A 15780-nucleotide genomic window follows, 5' to 3' on the forward strand; every position below is an offset into this window, starting at 1 on the left:
GTCTTTTTCCTGCTTTTTTTGTGTGTGTGTGTGTGTGTGTGTGTGTGTGTGTGTGTTTTGTACCAGGGATTGAACTCAGGTCCTTGTGCTTGTGAGGCAAGTGGTGGAACCACTGAGCTAAATTCCCAGCTCTCCTGTGCTTTTAATATAATGTAGTTGTAAGTTTTGTAATTTAATTTTGAATAATGAATAGGTGCATTTAGCACCAGCTCTGAAAACTTAACAGTTGCCTCTTATGAGCTAGCTCAACCTGACCCTGGTGGGGGATTTTTCTTGAAGGAAATACTTTGTAAACTACAACAAATTATTAAACTCAAGATTTTAAGGTGGCTTTTTATTGATTAATTGATTGATTTTTTTATTGGTTTGATATTTCTTAAGTGGATTTTAAAAACTGATACATAAAAGATAGAAACTACATATGCATGGGGTATTGGGTGATGTTTTGATATATGTATAGATTCTATAATGTTTAAATCAGGGCAAACATATCTGTCTCCTCGAATATATATCATTTCTTTATCACTGCTTGAAAACACCAGACAGAATTAACACAATTTGAATTCTGTCTTACAAAATCGCTTCTCTGGAAATTTTGTAAGATCAAATTGCTCTTACCATGGATGATGAGAACTTACTTGGCCAAGTGCTGTCACTCTGTATTATTTTTAGGTGTATTTTGCAAGTGGGCTAGTTCCTCCTTGTAGTTTTATGTGTGCATATAATGGGTGCTTGATCAAGCATTTAACAAATTCTTTGAGATATTCTTTTTCCAAGCGCAGGATCTGCTCAATGATGCCGATATGTGCCGGAAAAAAATGCAGGCAGCTTCCACGCTCATCGACGGGCTGAGTGGGGAAAAAGTCCGGTGGACACAGCAGAGTAAAGAGTTCAAAGCTCAGATTAATAGGTATGACTTTTGGTCTCTGTTAGTCACCCTCCTTCTTAATTAGTACCACAACAAACCCACCGCTTTGTGGCACTAGAGAACATAGAACCAGTTTGTTTGCACGGTGAAGCACTTTTCTCCTTTATTTCCACCTGTCCTTCTCTAAGAACGCTTACAGCTGGCATCACACATGGTCAGTAGAGCAAAGAAAATCCCACAAAACCTTTTTAGTCTTAGCCGTGGCTTGGTAATGTGGGTTTTCAGTCTGACATCTGATGTTCGGATTTGCCCGACAGTTTGGGTTTTCCCTCCAGTTCTTGCTTCTGCCTTTGAAAGTGTGGGCCGCTGGTTTGTTCTCAAATGCAAAGGTTTCTTGTGCTGATGTCTGCTGAGGCCCCCAGGAAACCTGAAAGAGAAGGAAAGAAAGAAGAGTAGGAAAATAGCAAAGAAGAAGAGAAAGAAGAGGGGAGGGGGAGAAAGAGGGGGACGGGGAGGAAATAGTTCAGCGTAAGACTGGGTTGAGCAGGACCGTGGCCTGGGGTGGGAAGGAGGCACTTGCACGAGGAGTGGGGCTCTGTACCTGTTGGGGTTTGCAGGGAGCCTGCTTGCTTGCTTCTTGACCCACCCCAAATGTGGTCCCTCTTACCCTGCTGGATTTGAGACTCCTTTCGCATGGTCTTTCCATTCTGGCAGGAACAGAGAAGAATTTCACCTCATAACACAACAAAACAAAAGTGCGCTGTGACCTTTCCAGCTACCTAATGGATAAGCTTAAAATGTATTAGGTGACTCACCTTGGGGAGGGCTTGTGTGTTTCTTCTTAACAGACTTGTAGGTGACATTCTGCTGTGCACGGGATTCCTCTCCTATCTGGGTCCTTTCAATCAGATATTTAGGAATTATCTGCTTAAAGATCAGTGGGAGATAGAGATGAGAGCACGGAGAATTCCTTTCACCGAAAACCTGAATCTTATTTCGATGTTGGTGGATCCTCCGACGGTAAGTTTTATTTTCCTTGCAATATTTGTATTTTAGCCTCCTTTTATTACTCACTAAGAAATTAAGGTCCACCTAACTTTTACTTTTTCCTTGAATTGAAAATATTGCTTTGAAAATGTCTGAGAGTGGGGGAAAAAGGATTTTCCTTGTGGCATTTCTTTGCACTTTGAGAATCTTGCTTTCAGATTAAAACCATCAACACTGCTGATCTTTCTTGAGTTTCGAGTTCACTAACACTGAACTCTTCTTAATAACTTTTATGGCTTGCAGCACTCCTGTGAAGTCACATACTCTTTCAGACTTTTTTTTTTTTTGCAAATGTAGACATGGCCTAGGCCGTAAATGCTGCTACTAACCTTCCTTTTATTACTCACTATCTTTTGTTAGTGTCCAATGGCCTAACACCATTACATGTTCTGCCATTATTTAGTAACAGTGTAACCAGCTATACTAATCCTCCCCGATGGGATTTTGTCACTGCTGTCAATTTTCAGCAGAGCTTGCAGAGCTCCTATGGTGCTAAAATGCTTTCCAGGCAATTTGTATCCATGATTGCATTTCTGATTTGCAAATACGCTCTCCAGTTGCTGCTTCCTTAGGGGATGCGATGCTATTAATTTTGTGTTATCTGTATTTAAAAGTTAAAAAAAATAATCTTCAATTCAAACAATGTGGACCTCATCCTTACAGGGAATAGATTATGTACTGTAGATGTGCTGGGCCCCAGACGAAGCAAGGAGGGCCAGGATGCTCCTTCTTAATTACGGCCCTTGGCAGTCCCGGGGTAATTTTACAAAGGAGGCTACTGATTTTTACTGATCCTGTGCAGTGTATCCACCAGTGTCCCTCTCCTAATTTCTCTTCCATCCATCCATCCATCCCATACATACCCAGTGTGGGCAGAACCAAGGAGCAGGAAGAAGTATCAAGGGCTATGTCCTCAGGCTTGTCTTCTTTCCTGAAATCTCATTACATTCATGATCTCCTCTAACTCCGAATCAGGTTTAGTGTGTAATCAACTTAAGCAATGTGTTCCCCAAGTATGATAAAAGGGTAAACCTAATCTTGGGTCATTATGGGAAGAATTCATTCTAGTTTTTGTTTTCTGTTTTGTTTTGCAAAAGGGACTAAAGGATGGAAGGAGGGGAGAGGAAAGGAAAGGAATAGAAAAAGAATTAAAATGTGTTATGTACATGTACCAACTCCCCACAGTTAATGTAATCATTATGAACTGTAAAATGTACTAATAAAAATTAAAAATTAAAAAATTAAGCTTATGGTATTTGGTTCACATTTACAAGTTTCTTTTTTCTAGATACTAGTTACCTCATCTCACAGGGAAGAAAATGTCGAAATTAAAATTTTCTTTTTACCTTATGCAACTTTTAATTGCTAACAAAAGCATTCCCATTCTCTTTTGAATGGCCATATCCATTTCCTGTCATTCAGATTGGTGAGTGGGGGCTGCAGGGACTGCCAGGAGATGATCTCTCAATTCAGAATGGCATCATTGTGACAAAAGCCACTAGATACCCACTCCTCATAGATCCACAGACTCAAGGCAAAACTTGGATTAAATCAAAGGAAAAAGAAAATGATTTGCAGGTATGTAGCATTTAGTGCATGGAAAATCATAAAATTTCCTCAAACTTTCAAAAGAATCTGTCAGTCATAAAGTTGTCTTCTGTGTTAGTCAGCTTTCAGCTACTGCAACAAATACCCAAGCTAATCAGCTTATAAAGAGTAAAAGGTTATTTTGGCTCACGGTTTGGAGCTTTCAATCCATGATTAGTTGACTCCATTGCTTTGGGCCTTTGTTGAGTCAGCAGATCATGGCGGCAGCATGTGACACAACTATTCATCTTATGGTCAAGATGCAAAAGAAAGGAAGAAGAGAAGGCTGGGGTCCTAGGATCCCTTTCAAGGTCACATCTGCAGTACTGTGTGTGTGTGTGTGTGTGTGTGTGTGTGTGTGTTATGGAGAACTGAACCCAAGGAATACTGAGCTATGATTTTAACCCCCTTCATATGTTCATTTTATTTTGTTAATGAAACTCTGTCTTACAATTGCCCAGGCTGGCCTGGACCTTTGGAATTACAAGTGTGCACTACCACACCTGGCTAAGCCCTGCTTCTCTCCCATTGTGCTTTTCAAGAAAAATCAAGCAAATTGACGTAGCGACTCTGAGATATTATTTTGAGTTTATAAAGATATTGAAAGTGGTTAGAAATAATCCTAAGTAGAGCCAGGGATTTAGCTCAGTGGTGCCGCCACCTGCCTCACAAGCACAAAGTCCCGAATTGGATCCCTGGTACCAAAAATAGGGTGTGAGGGCGATCTGGCTGTGACTTCGGCCACACCATTGATTGCCAGTGTTGATTTGGCTGATCTGGCTGGCTAGGCGGGTGTCCCCTTCCTCCCTCACTGCTCCATGTGCGTCCCTCACGAAGCTGAGGATGACCACCCCCAGTGGCAGAGGACTGTTTCCTTGGTCAAGGGAACCTGCTAGAACCTCCAAACAAGCTCTCAAGGTCCTGGTAGCAAAAATAAACAAATAAATAAAACTAAGTAAACTGACGTGGGAAGGAAATCACAAAATGATTCTCCCTTAGGAGACAAAACAAGACATGAACAAATTTAGCCTTATGAGGACACATTTCATTTTGTTTAATGGGCTAGAGCCTTTGCTTAGATTAATTTACCTTATCAACTCACAGTGAGGCTTTTATGGCACCTAATTTGTGTAAAGAAACCTGTCAAGCCAGCAAAACAACTTTATTCACATGTGGGATTTTTTGGTTATTTCCTTTTTAATCAAAACAATACAAGTAGACTTATTTAATTGTTGAAGTCCACATTTTTTCCCACTGTAATTGATGTATATCCATTCTGCCCTCCTAATCATTCATTGATCTTGTGGGTCTTTCTTTCATCTTCAGATCCACACCTACAGGAGCTTAAAGTTCACAGTTATATTCAGAGGACAGACTGTAAGGAGACAGAGTTAATTAACATGACCCTTTGGGAATCCTCATAGACAGGAAGAGGGCTCTTAGGAGAAGTAAGAGTTCAAAGCCAAGTGGATCGTGCAACTATCAACAATCTGTTGTGACCATTCTAAGGAATAGCAGATACTGATTTTAAAATGAGTGCTCCTGCTAGGAATTCTGTGTTCTGATTCCCAAAAACATTGTGAGGATCAATCAAAGGAATTTATAGTCTGTTAGGATGGCTTTATGGAAAGTATCACGGTCTCTTCTGTGTCAATAAGGGACAGAATACCTGGATGGATGCTTGGTTTGTCAATATAGCATTCCTGACCGTTGTGTTTATTTTTTCTAATCACTCTTGCATTTCAGGAGCGTTCTGAGAAGACAAATGATTACCATAAGTACACACGCTACTTTGCTTTCCCTGAGTGATTTTTGCTATGTAAATTTCAAGAGATTAACCCTTGACTCTTCCATCTGTCTGGAGCAGAGGTCTGGTATCCTATCCACGGACTGTCACTGGGTTCTCCTCTTTCCAGAGACCCCATTGCACATCCCAGGTTTCAGCAGACCTGTGACTCACCAGGTTTTGAATATTACTTTTTGTTTGTTACTTTTACTTTTTATAATTAAGGTATCCTGTATTGCCCTCAACATTCCTGGTCACTGCTCCAGAAAATCCTTGGTTTCCACTCAGAAATGGGCTCAGTCTTTGTCACACTCTCGGCTTAATCAACTTTTTATTTCCAGGTGACGACTCTGAACCATAAATATTTCCGCACACACTTGGAGGACAGCCTGTCCTTGGGCCGACCTTTGCTCATTGAAGACATCCGTGAAGAGCTGGATCCAGCCTTGGACAATGTCTTAGAGAAGAATTTTATTAAGTCTGGCACCACTTTCAAGGTGAGTTTTATGAAAGAGGAAGAAAGGAAACAAAGAACAATGGTGACATCTACTTATCTTTTTGAGCACAGCAGTGGAAGCAGTTTCTTTCAAATAGGAGTGTTTGGTGCGCTGCAAGCAATTCTTTCCAAACTGATCCTGTGTTTCCATTCATTTATTTATTTGTCATACAGGCTTATTTTATTTCCTTATTTTCTTCTGCAGTGGTGGCTACTACTTTGTTTTTCTTTAATTTTGTTTCTGACTGATAAATAATCATTTTATGTATTTATGGGGTTCAGTGTTTTGTACACTTCAGAACTACTAAATGAGAGTTTAAAAAATTATTAAGTTTACTTAACTGATACATTAAAACATTAAAATTTTATATATTAATGGGGTACCATATGGTGTTTTAAAACCTTTTAAAAAGTAGTATGTAGAATATACAGGAGAGAGCAATATCTTGGTAAGAATAGTCATTTAGGTGAAACTAATTAACTTATTAAGAGGAAACACATTATCTGGTCTTAATAATAATAATCATCATCATCATAAGTATATTTGAAAAAATTTGTTTTATAAGACATATACATATTTTTAAAATAAGAAGACCTGGATTTTGTCACTGGAGAAAATACCATCATAGGTACATATACATTTATGTTTGTGTACATGTCTGTGTGTATCTGTGTGTGTGTGTATGTTTGGTTATGGTGGACTAAAATATCTTCCTAAAAGCTTATTTCATCAAATGCGTGGATACCAACTGATGGGCTTTCATAGTGATCAGGAGGCTCTCACCTCATCAATGCATTGATCCACTGATTAGAGCATAATTTGACAGCATTATTAGGAGGTGATGGAAACAGGAGTTAGGGTCCAGTTGATGGATGTGTGACCTGGGGACTGCAGCTGTTATTTGGCCCTTCCTCTCTCTGGCTGTCTGGTCCTCTCTCCTTCCTGGCTGCCATTGTAACAGAAATTAGCGAGACAGGAGTTAAGAGTTTGTGAGTCAGTAAAGACGATGGCCTCAGAGTGCATTTGGGAAGCCCAAAATGGAGTCAGCTGAGTCTCAGCCCTGCAGGGATCTTAAAAAATATCTGCCGTTTGTCCTTTAGCTCTCTGTGACCCCTCCAGAGCATGCTCAGGCGGGCCATTTGCTTGTGGGCCCTGCATGGACATCGCGTGAACTCTGCATAGATTGGGCCCCGAAAACTATGTAGTCTCCTATAGGGTAGAGATTCTAGGGCCAGCGATGTAGCTCAGAAGCAGTGCCTGCCTGGCAAGTGTGAGGTCCTGAATTCAGTGCCCGGTACCAAAAAAGAGATTCTGTTGCTCATACAACAGCTCAAGCTCCCTTCTAAAGCCCTTAAAAACCCTCCCTGGGTCTCCTGCTCAGCACCCCCACCCAGCTAGCAGGAGCTTTAATTCCTTGCCTTTATATCTTTTACTGTTTTTTGCCTTTATGTCTTTTAAGTAAATTTGCTCGCACCTTACCTCTTCCATCCATGGGTTCATTCTTGGTCACGTGGGACACAGCCCCGGTATTGCAGTAAGACCATGAGGTGAGCAGCTTTATCCTACCACGCTGTTCTCCAGGATGTGTCTACCTCTCTACTGGTCAGCTGCAGACTGAAACCATGAGACAAACTATGTCTTTCCTCTTTTAAGTTGTGTATATGAGGTATTTTGTCACAGCAATTGAAAGCTGGCTAACGCACACATGCACGCACATGCACACGCGCACACCTTTTTTTTTCAGTACTAGGGATTAAACCTAGGATTTCATACATGGTGAAAGCAAGTGCTTCACCACTGAGCTACAACTCCAGTCCTTTGTTTTGTTTTGTTTTGTTTTGAGAGTGTCTCACTAAGTCGATCTAGCCCTCAATTTGTGATCCTCCTGCCTCAGCCTCACAGTCAGCTGAGATTGCAGGTGTGTGCCCCTGCACCCAGCAAGAAAATAGCACTTTAATAAAGTCTGTAGACATTGATTCGTTCATTTCTCCTTTATTAACTTTCAACCTAAACTCATTGATTTTGCTGGAAGCTATGGAATACTGTTCCCAACTGTTGATGATAGCATGAATTGTTTTCAGTGTAAGCATTTTTAAAAAATTGGTATCATTCTCTATTTGTAGGCTTCTTTGGTTCTATTTCTTGATATGTGATAGTATTTCTGATGGAGTTTTTTTTTTCCCCAATTTGGCCAACTTAATTTGATTCCCAAATATCAATGAATAAGTTTTCTTTTTTTAAAATAAGTTTTCTAATTAAATATTTATGTAGAAAGATTTTCTTTATAATATGAATTCTTTTATTTAACACATTTTAAAAATTCACTTAGCAAAGGTTTATGAAACATCTGGTATATATTTAAGCTTGCAAGTGCTTATGGGGGAAAAAGGAATAAGACTCAGTCATTGTACGGAAGAATTAGTTGCTTTCTCCTATGAGATTAGAAAATAGCTTTTCTCTTTTTTGGATAAGAAAGGAGGTGAGGAAAACTTTTAGTGATTTGTTTGACTACTGTGGACCCATCCACAACTTGGAGCTGCATTTTGAAAACACCTAATTCACACACACACACACACACACACACACACACACACACATTTAAAGTATACAATGTGATGTTTTGTTATACCTAGACATTATATAATGATAACTATAATAAGTTAATTATTACATCTGTCACCGCCTATGCTGCCCCTTTGATATCCAGAACTCGTTCATCTTACAAATGAAATTTTATATGAAATTTCACCTCCCCCTTTCCACCTCCAGCCCCAGGTAACCACTGGTGGATTCTTTGCTTCTAAGAGTCCAACTTTTTAAAATTCCATGGATAAGTGAGATCATGCAATAGCTGTATCTTTGTGTCTGGCTTGTTTAACATGTCAAAGTAGTTTATAGAATCTCCTTCCCTGAAGGGCTTTTAAAAGACTGCAGATTCTTATTTGCAACATTAAGGCATGGTGCCTGAGGGTGTGGTAGTGGCTTCAGTAATGTTTTCCATCACACGCAGGATTGGGGTTCATTATAAATTTAAATTAGCTACTTTAAAATGCTGTGATTTCCATCTGAGTTTTAGATAACAAAAACTGTTTTTTGATATACTGGAAGTAGTAGGGCTCAAGATAAGTGCTATTTTTCTGCAGAAAATTAGCATTTTTTTTCTTTGAAAATTATATTAATTCTTTCTGTTGTCAGATATCGTCTTAGTTACATTTCTAGTTGCTTAGACAAAATAACCGATGCTCACAATTTGAAGGAGGAAAGTTTCTTTTTGGCTCCAGTTTGTAGAGGGTTCATTCCATAGTCAGCTGTCTCCAAGGCAGAACAGCAAGGCATAGGGTCTTGGCAAATGAGAGCGGAGTACAATGCTCAGGGAATGTTTTTCAGGAAGCAGAGAGAGCAAAGAGAGGAACAGGGAAGATAGAGACCCTTCCAGCCTCTGTCCCCAGTAACCCACCCTCTAACAGCCAGTCAACTACAGACTCATCAGTGTGCTGATCTACTGATGGTTTTCACATCCCCATGATCCAGTCGCCTCCCAGAAGCCCCAGCTATGAGCACATGAGGCTGTGGGGGGACATCTAGGTACAACCACAGCAAATACGCAGAAGATAGGACTGTAGATGAGTGCAGAGAAAGGCAGTTTCTCCTATAAACACGGCAAAGTTTCCCAGTAAGACATAGTCAGGTCAACTGGGTGGTGGGGGAAATTGCACCTCCTGTACTATGAACAACTGATAAGAGCAATGAATACTAAAAATTTGAAGTCAAATCTTAGGTGCATCTTCTTTTATTCACCATTTGTTCTGGATAAGTTTTTTTCATTTGATTTCCTTGGGATCTTGGCTAAAAATGTCTTTTTACACAGGTCCACAAATTAAATTATTTTAAAAGGAACAGGCTTTATTATTTAAGATCAGTGATTAAAATTTCACAACTCTTCTTCCCAATTCATTCAAGTTTCATAGCTCTGACCTTTGGTAAATTCTTTCCTGAATTACACCCAAATTTCTTGTGCTGGCCTTTCAGCTGTTTTACATTTCACATTTGAATTCATATAGGTGAAAGTTGGTGATAAGGAATGTGATGTCATGGATAAATTTAAACTCTACATTACTACAAAGTTACCAAACCCTGCCTTTACCCCTGAGATCAATGCTAAAACATCAGTCATTGATTTCACTGTTACAATGAAAGGACTTGAGAATCAGTTACTCAGGAGAGTAATTCTAACAGAGAAACAGGTAATCATTTCTGAAGGTAAAGAACTTCTACTGATAATAAATTATAACAGTGTTTAACCCATACTGCGAAATGGCTAAATGGCTAAATATAGGGGGGAAATGATAAGCAAATCATAAAGTAGCATCAATTTCTGTCAAGAAATCACTCCTCCGACTCAGACAGAGAGAGAGAAAAGAGAACTTTTTATTTCTGTTTTCAAGCCTTTGGTTATATTTACTTACATGTCTATACTCCTGCGGATTATCTTGGGGACACCTAAAAATGCAATAAATTAGTGATCCTAGAGAAAAAGAAATTGCCCTGGATAGCTGTTACCAGTGTACTGGTTTTACCTACTGCAGTTTAATAATCTCATGCTGTAGGTATCCTTAGGGTTCTAATGAAACAAAGAACAATTTAGGATGAGAAATTTTTAAGAGACAGATACAAGATTAATCTAATTTTTAAGGTAGTGCTCAGAAACCTTAAATTTTATGTGCACAATATATTTGCATAAAGTGATTATGTTTGCATATGTAAAACATATTTGCATAAAACAGAATATTTATATTTGCTTCAATCTAATTCATTTTAGCACCCCACATACAAGGAAAGAACAAGGTTAGAAACAATAGGAGCGGAGAGGCACAAAATGGGCACGTGAGCAAAGGAACGACAGAAAAGGATTGCAGGCAGGGCAAGAAGGGGAAGAAATTGGAATGGAGCATGAGGAACCCAGATGGGAGACATTCAGAAAGGGAAAGAGGCTCTGACTCTTTCTTGAGTGAACCACTAAGTGCAGTCCTCCCTGGCTAAGAGATGGGTCACCTTCCAGGCTTGCCCATGAAAGGCAGCCAGTCTGGAGGAGTGGAAAGGGTACAGACCCAGCTCTGAGAGTTGTTCCATCCTGGTTTCCAACACCCTGGGACTGTGCAGTCCAGCAGGGGACTCTGTCTTCTGCCGCCAGGCGGAGTGCCCGGACTCACAATTCACTGCTTCCTTTGCCTCTCGGGACCACATGATGTCGTCAGCTGTTGAAAATGGGTCCCCTCCAGTCTAACTGGTGCCATTGGTTTATTTTGAGATGATTTCTCACTGGTCTAGCCCCCCCGTGAGGCTGCACTGTCTAAAGATCTCCAGTGTACCACCCCACACGTATTTTTCTCAGACCATAGCTTCCTCTTCAAGAGAGGCACTAGGATGTTCAAACCAGCCTTGCTGGGGAACACAAAATGCGCTCTTAAATATGCAGAAGGACGGCATCTTGACATCATCTCCTCACCCGATCTTGCACCCCTGTTTCTACAGCTGAGCAAATAGAGACCGGAGAGAATAAAGGTGTTGTCCTGTAATGGCACGTGGACTTCCACCCTGCCAGGACTCCTAGATAAACTTTCTAGAGCATGCTGTAAGAAATGTCCACCATGCCGTGACTGTTTGCCATTCATCCTAAAAAGGAAGCCACTGTGATTGCATTTTGCCTCTGTGTTCCTGTACTACCACCCAGGGGTGATCATTTTAATGAGTGCTTTGGTAGCTCATCTCCTGCAGATATAACCGTAGTCTTCATCACCCTAGCAAATACTACACCCCTGCAAATATGGCAGTGATGCCAGTCTTGGGGACTGGAGGACAAGGGTTTTGGGCTTGATGTGTAAGTAACCGGCTGTGTGGATTGTAGTGGGCTGTTATTCATATATCTGGACGCTCGGCTTCTTTGGGTATAAAGTAAAGGAGTTCAACCAAATTCAGTACATATCAGTAAGTGCTGTCAAGAATACAAAAAAGAAAGGACAAGTTCGTGCCCTCTAGATGCACAAGCTCTGGAGGAAAATACTGTATGATACAAGCCACAGCAGATGGACAGATCGGTGCTGTGTTATGGCTTTGGATGAGTCGGTTTAGGAGGACTTTTGAAATGGTAGATTTTCTGAAGCAGTTTTTCAAGAAACATTCTTTCAATAATAGGTAGTCCTAAAATGTCTTTTCACTGAATCTAAGTGCACTGGATGATTTTGAAATGAGACCAGGAAAAAATAACTGTTATAAATAGTTACTGAGATCATTTGAATTTAGACTCTGTATTTTAGTAAGAGTATTAGGTCAACATTAAATTTTCGGGCTTTAAACATTGAGCTATGGTTATAAAAGAGACTGTCCTGGTTCTAAGAATATTTGCTGCAGTGTTTAGTCATAAAGTGTCATGACATCAGCAAGTGAATCAGCAATAAGAATCATAACAATAGCAAGTATTATTTTTTGAAGATTGGGATAAGGCAGAAAGTTATTGAGTGACTCTGGATAAGTGAGAGTTCATTGTGCTCGTCCTGCAAACTTTTGAAGTATTTAGAAACATAGTTTCTAAATAACAACATTTATGTAGGGGGGGAAAACTTCCCGAAGCCCCCAAGTAATCCTTTTGGTAGGAGGTATGAATACAATAGAAAATGAGTGTACATTGATAACTGTCTGTGCCACCCACCCCAGGGTCTTCCCGAGGCCCTAAGCCAAGAGCTCCCATTTGGGCAATGTTGCCCCTGGCTTCTATTCCTTAATGCCTCCTGGTTTCTTCTCCTGCAAATAAAGTTAGTGTTTCTCACAGAGGCAGACTCAGCTGGTTTTGGGAACCAGCCCAAAGGAATGGGAACATTCTATTAATAAAACAGGTGGCAAGAAGGCTTGAGATAATTGGGTAAAATTTCAGCGGATCTCTCCTTTCATGCCAGTGTAGATGACATGGAATCTGACTGCTAGGGAGCATAGTTTTTTAAATTATTCAGAGAAATGAGAATATAGACAGACTGGAATAATCATAGTAATTTCTTTTGCCATTTACAAGGCACTTCGAATTAAACCTTTCAAATTGATAAACACTAGGAAGTTAAGTTCACTGTAATCACTGATAATTACAGTTCCAATGTTTTTTGTTTGTTTGTTTGTTTCTTAATAACAGGAGTTAGAGTCTGAGAGGGTTAAACTTTTGGAGGATGTTACTTTTAATAAGCGGAAGATGAAAGAACTTGAAGATAATCTCCTCTATAAATTAAGTGCTACAAAAGGTACTGTTATTAAGAAGTAATCAAATCACAGATTTTGAATGAGGTTTTTTTTACACTCCTTTTGGTAGTCTCATACAAGTTAGGAAGGAATCAAGTTATTGATGCAACAAAAACAAGCAAGCTGATTTCTATGTAGATATTGAGGAAAGACCGCAGAGAATCTGATTTTTTTTAATTAGCAACTAGAAGCTGAGCATCTGAGAATAACAGTTTTTTTGATATAATTGCTCTCTCCTGAAAAAACTAAGGGCTTCCCAGTAGAGCTAGGTAATTCCTAATAGGCTGATTTGCCTGCCCCAAGGAAACTAATGTGCTCAATCTAATTTTTTTTTTTAGTTCAACTCTTTCATCTAGCATTTAAATGCAGCTGCTACACCAGGTTATGACGTGTGTGATTTGTGTCAGAGGAGCTTGGCCTTCAGGGTCCGACTCATCTCCATGTGACTTGATTTCCCACTTAGAGATCGAGGGCAAGTCTCCTCTCCCAGCCCAGCCTGCTTTGAGGAGGTCCCTTCTCTGCGGTGTTGTAAAAGAAACGTCCATCTGATGAAAGTCAGATCAACAAACATCATATTACTCTGTAGTAGGCAAATTACAGCTCCCTAAATTGAATAATGAAGACTTCCCAGTGTTGCTCTAGTCCCTAGCTTGAAAGAAAGAAAGAAACAAACCCTTCCCCTCCCAGCACTATGTCCTTAAATGAACTCAATGAAAAGTCTCCATCTGTCATACTGGCGTCTCTTTTGCTGGTGATGTCACCTGTCTTCTGGTCCAGGGGCTTCTCCCACACATGCTAAGTGTTAGTAAGCAGAGCTAAGGTCCATTTGTCCAGCCAAGAGCGGCTCCAGGCCTCCATGCTGTGAAGCTGACACAGGACTTCCATGTTCGAGGACGCTCGACAGAGTAACTGCCCTCAGCAGCCCCAGGATAAGCCAGAGCACGGTCTGTGTGTGGTATGGTGACCTAGAACGTGACACATCTAGTGTCTTCCCATACTTAAAAACTGAACTTATTGTCAGAAGCATGTGTTGGTTCTATTAAAAACAGTGAGTGAAAAACTACAGTAAAATCAGGGTCTCTGTTCCCGGGAAGACAATGTCCACTGTCCCCCAGTACACTCATTTGAGATGGGGAAGGGCCAAGATTCTCTGTAGCAAGGATTCCGCTGCTTAGGTGGTGGGAGGAAATGGGTCCATCCACTCTGCCAGTTTGCCAGTTGTTTGCCAGCTTTGTGTATGTGATGTTTGGATTATTTCACACCCATGACAAGTGGGATGGAAAAGAGAGGGACACTTTTTGGGAGGAGGATGGCACTGAGGATGGAACCCGGGGTCTTTGCACTGAGCTGTAACTCCAGCCCTTAAAAAAAAAAATTGAGACAGGGTCTTTCTAAGTTACTAAGTTACCCAGGCTGGGCTCAAACTTGAAGTTCTCCTGCCTCAGCCTCCCAGAGTGCTGGGATTATAGGTGTGCACCACCATGCCCAGTTGGGGACACTATGAGAGAGCCACCAAGATGATATGGAGGTAAAAGTTTGTTACGTAGGAACAGCTAACATCACTGGAGATGTCATCATTGACTTCAGACATTTGAAAAACACTGTCTTTTGCTAGCCAGAGTGGAAGGCAGGCCTTCTGCAGGAATATTTAGAAGAATTCAGGCAGTGGGTGGTGTCTTAAGATTCTACTCTCCTAGTACGCAGTAGACAATGGGGAAATCAAGTTGAAAGTTAACAGCCCCGTTTCAGTCAGAAGTGACTGTCCTGCCTCGTGTCCGCCATTTTCTGTGTTGACTTCCAGGGTCCTTAGTGGATGACGAGTCTCTCATCGGTGTCCTCCGCATCACCAAGCAGACAGCAGCCGAGGTGAGTGAAAAGCTACACGTGGCTGCAGAAGCCGAGATCAAGATCAACACAGCTCAGGAGGAGTTCCGGCCGGCGGCCACCCGAGGGAGCATCCTCTACTTCCTCATCACAGAGATGAGCATGGTCAACATCATGTACCAGACGTCACTGGCACAGTTCCTGAAGCTCTTCGACCAGTCCATGGCCAGGTGGGACCTGCACTCTGGGGACTCTGGAGCTGTGACTTGCAATGTTTGTTTCTATTTCTGTTCTTGCGGTAACTGTTGTCTTTTGCTTTTGTTTTTTTTCTTCTTAACCTGTTGAATTTTTAAAACGTGTCGCAGATCTGAAAAGTCTCCACTCCCTCAGAAGAGAATTACGAACATCATCGAGTACCTGACATACGAAGTTTTTACCTACTCCGTCAGGGGCCTGTACGAAAACCACAAGTTCCTCTTCGTGCTCCTGATGACCTTAAAGATTGATCTCCAGAGGGGGACAGTTAAGCACAGAGAGTTTCAGGCTCTCATTAAAGGTAAAGCGTTGGGAACATGGATGTGCAGAGGAGGAAATCGCTGCTGACATGATCTTTTACATACTGCAAAGCCATTTCCGTGACCCACTAGGGGAACTGGGTCCGAATGAAAGTCAGATTCTTCTCATGCCTTTTTTTTTCCCTGATGTCCATTTCATTTTTCTCTGGTCATTTAAGATTCCACTCTGTGCTAACCCTATGATTTGTTTAGTCACATATTTGATTTGTTCACTGTTTCTCATGCTTCTTCGGGGTCCCTGTTGCCAAAGTGAGAAAAAGTGGGGCTGGTGATGGAATTTCTATAAGCAAAAAAAAAAAAAAAAAAAATTCCTTT

At 40.8% G+C, this 15780-nt stretch overlaps 1 protein-coding gene across 1 annotated transcript in view; it reads left to right on the forward strand.

Annotated features, from left to right (window-relative positions):
• Dnah8 (dynein axonemal heavy chain 8) overlaps positions 1–15780 on the forward strand; it is a 258133-nt gene that overhangs the window by 165949 nt on the left and 76404 nt on the right. Inside the window, 8 exon segments of the mRNA XM_010638857.1 lie at positions 783–910; positions 1717–1888; positions 3338–3493; positions 5630–5785; positions 9847–10029; positions 12963–13068; positions 14868–15120; positions 15256–15446. Coding sequence (XP_010637159.1) covers positions 783–910; positions 1717–1888; positions 3338–3493; positions 5630–5785; positions 9847–10029; positions 12963–13068; positions 14868–15120; positions 15256–15446 — 1345 coding nt within the window.

Source organism: Fukomys damarensis, unplaced genomic scaffold (assembly GCF_012274545.1).
Source record: "Fukomys damarensis isolate Sample0158 unplaced genomic scaffold, DMR_v1.0_HiC HiC_scaffold_20, whole genome shotgun sequence".
Lineage (NCBI taxonomy): Eukaryota > Metazoa > Chordata > Mammalia > Rodentia > Bathyergidae > Fukomys > Fukomys damarensis.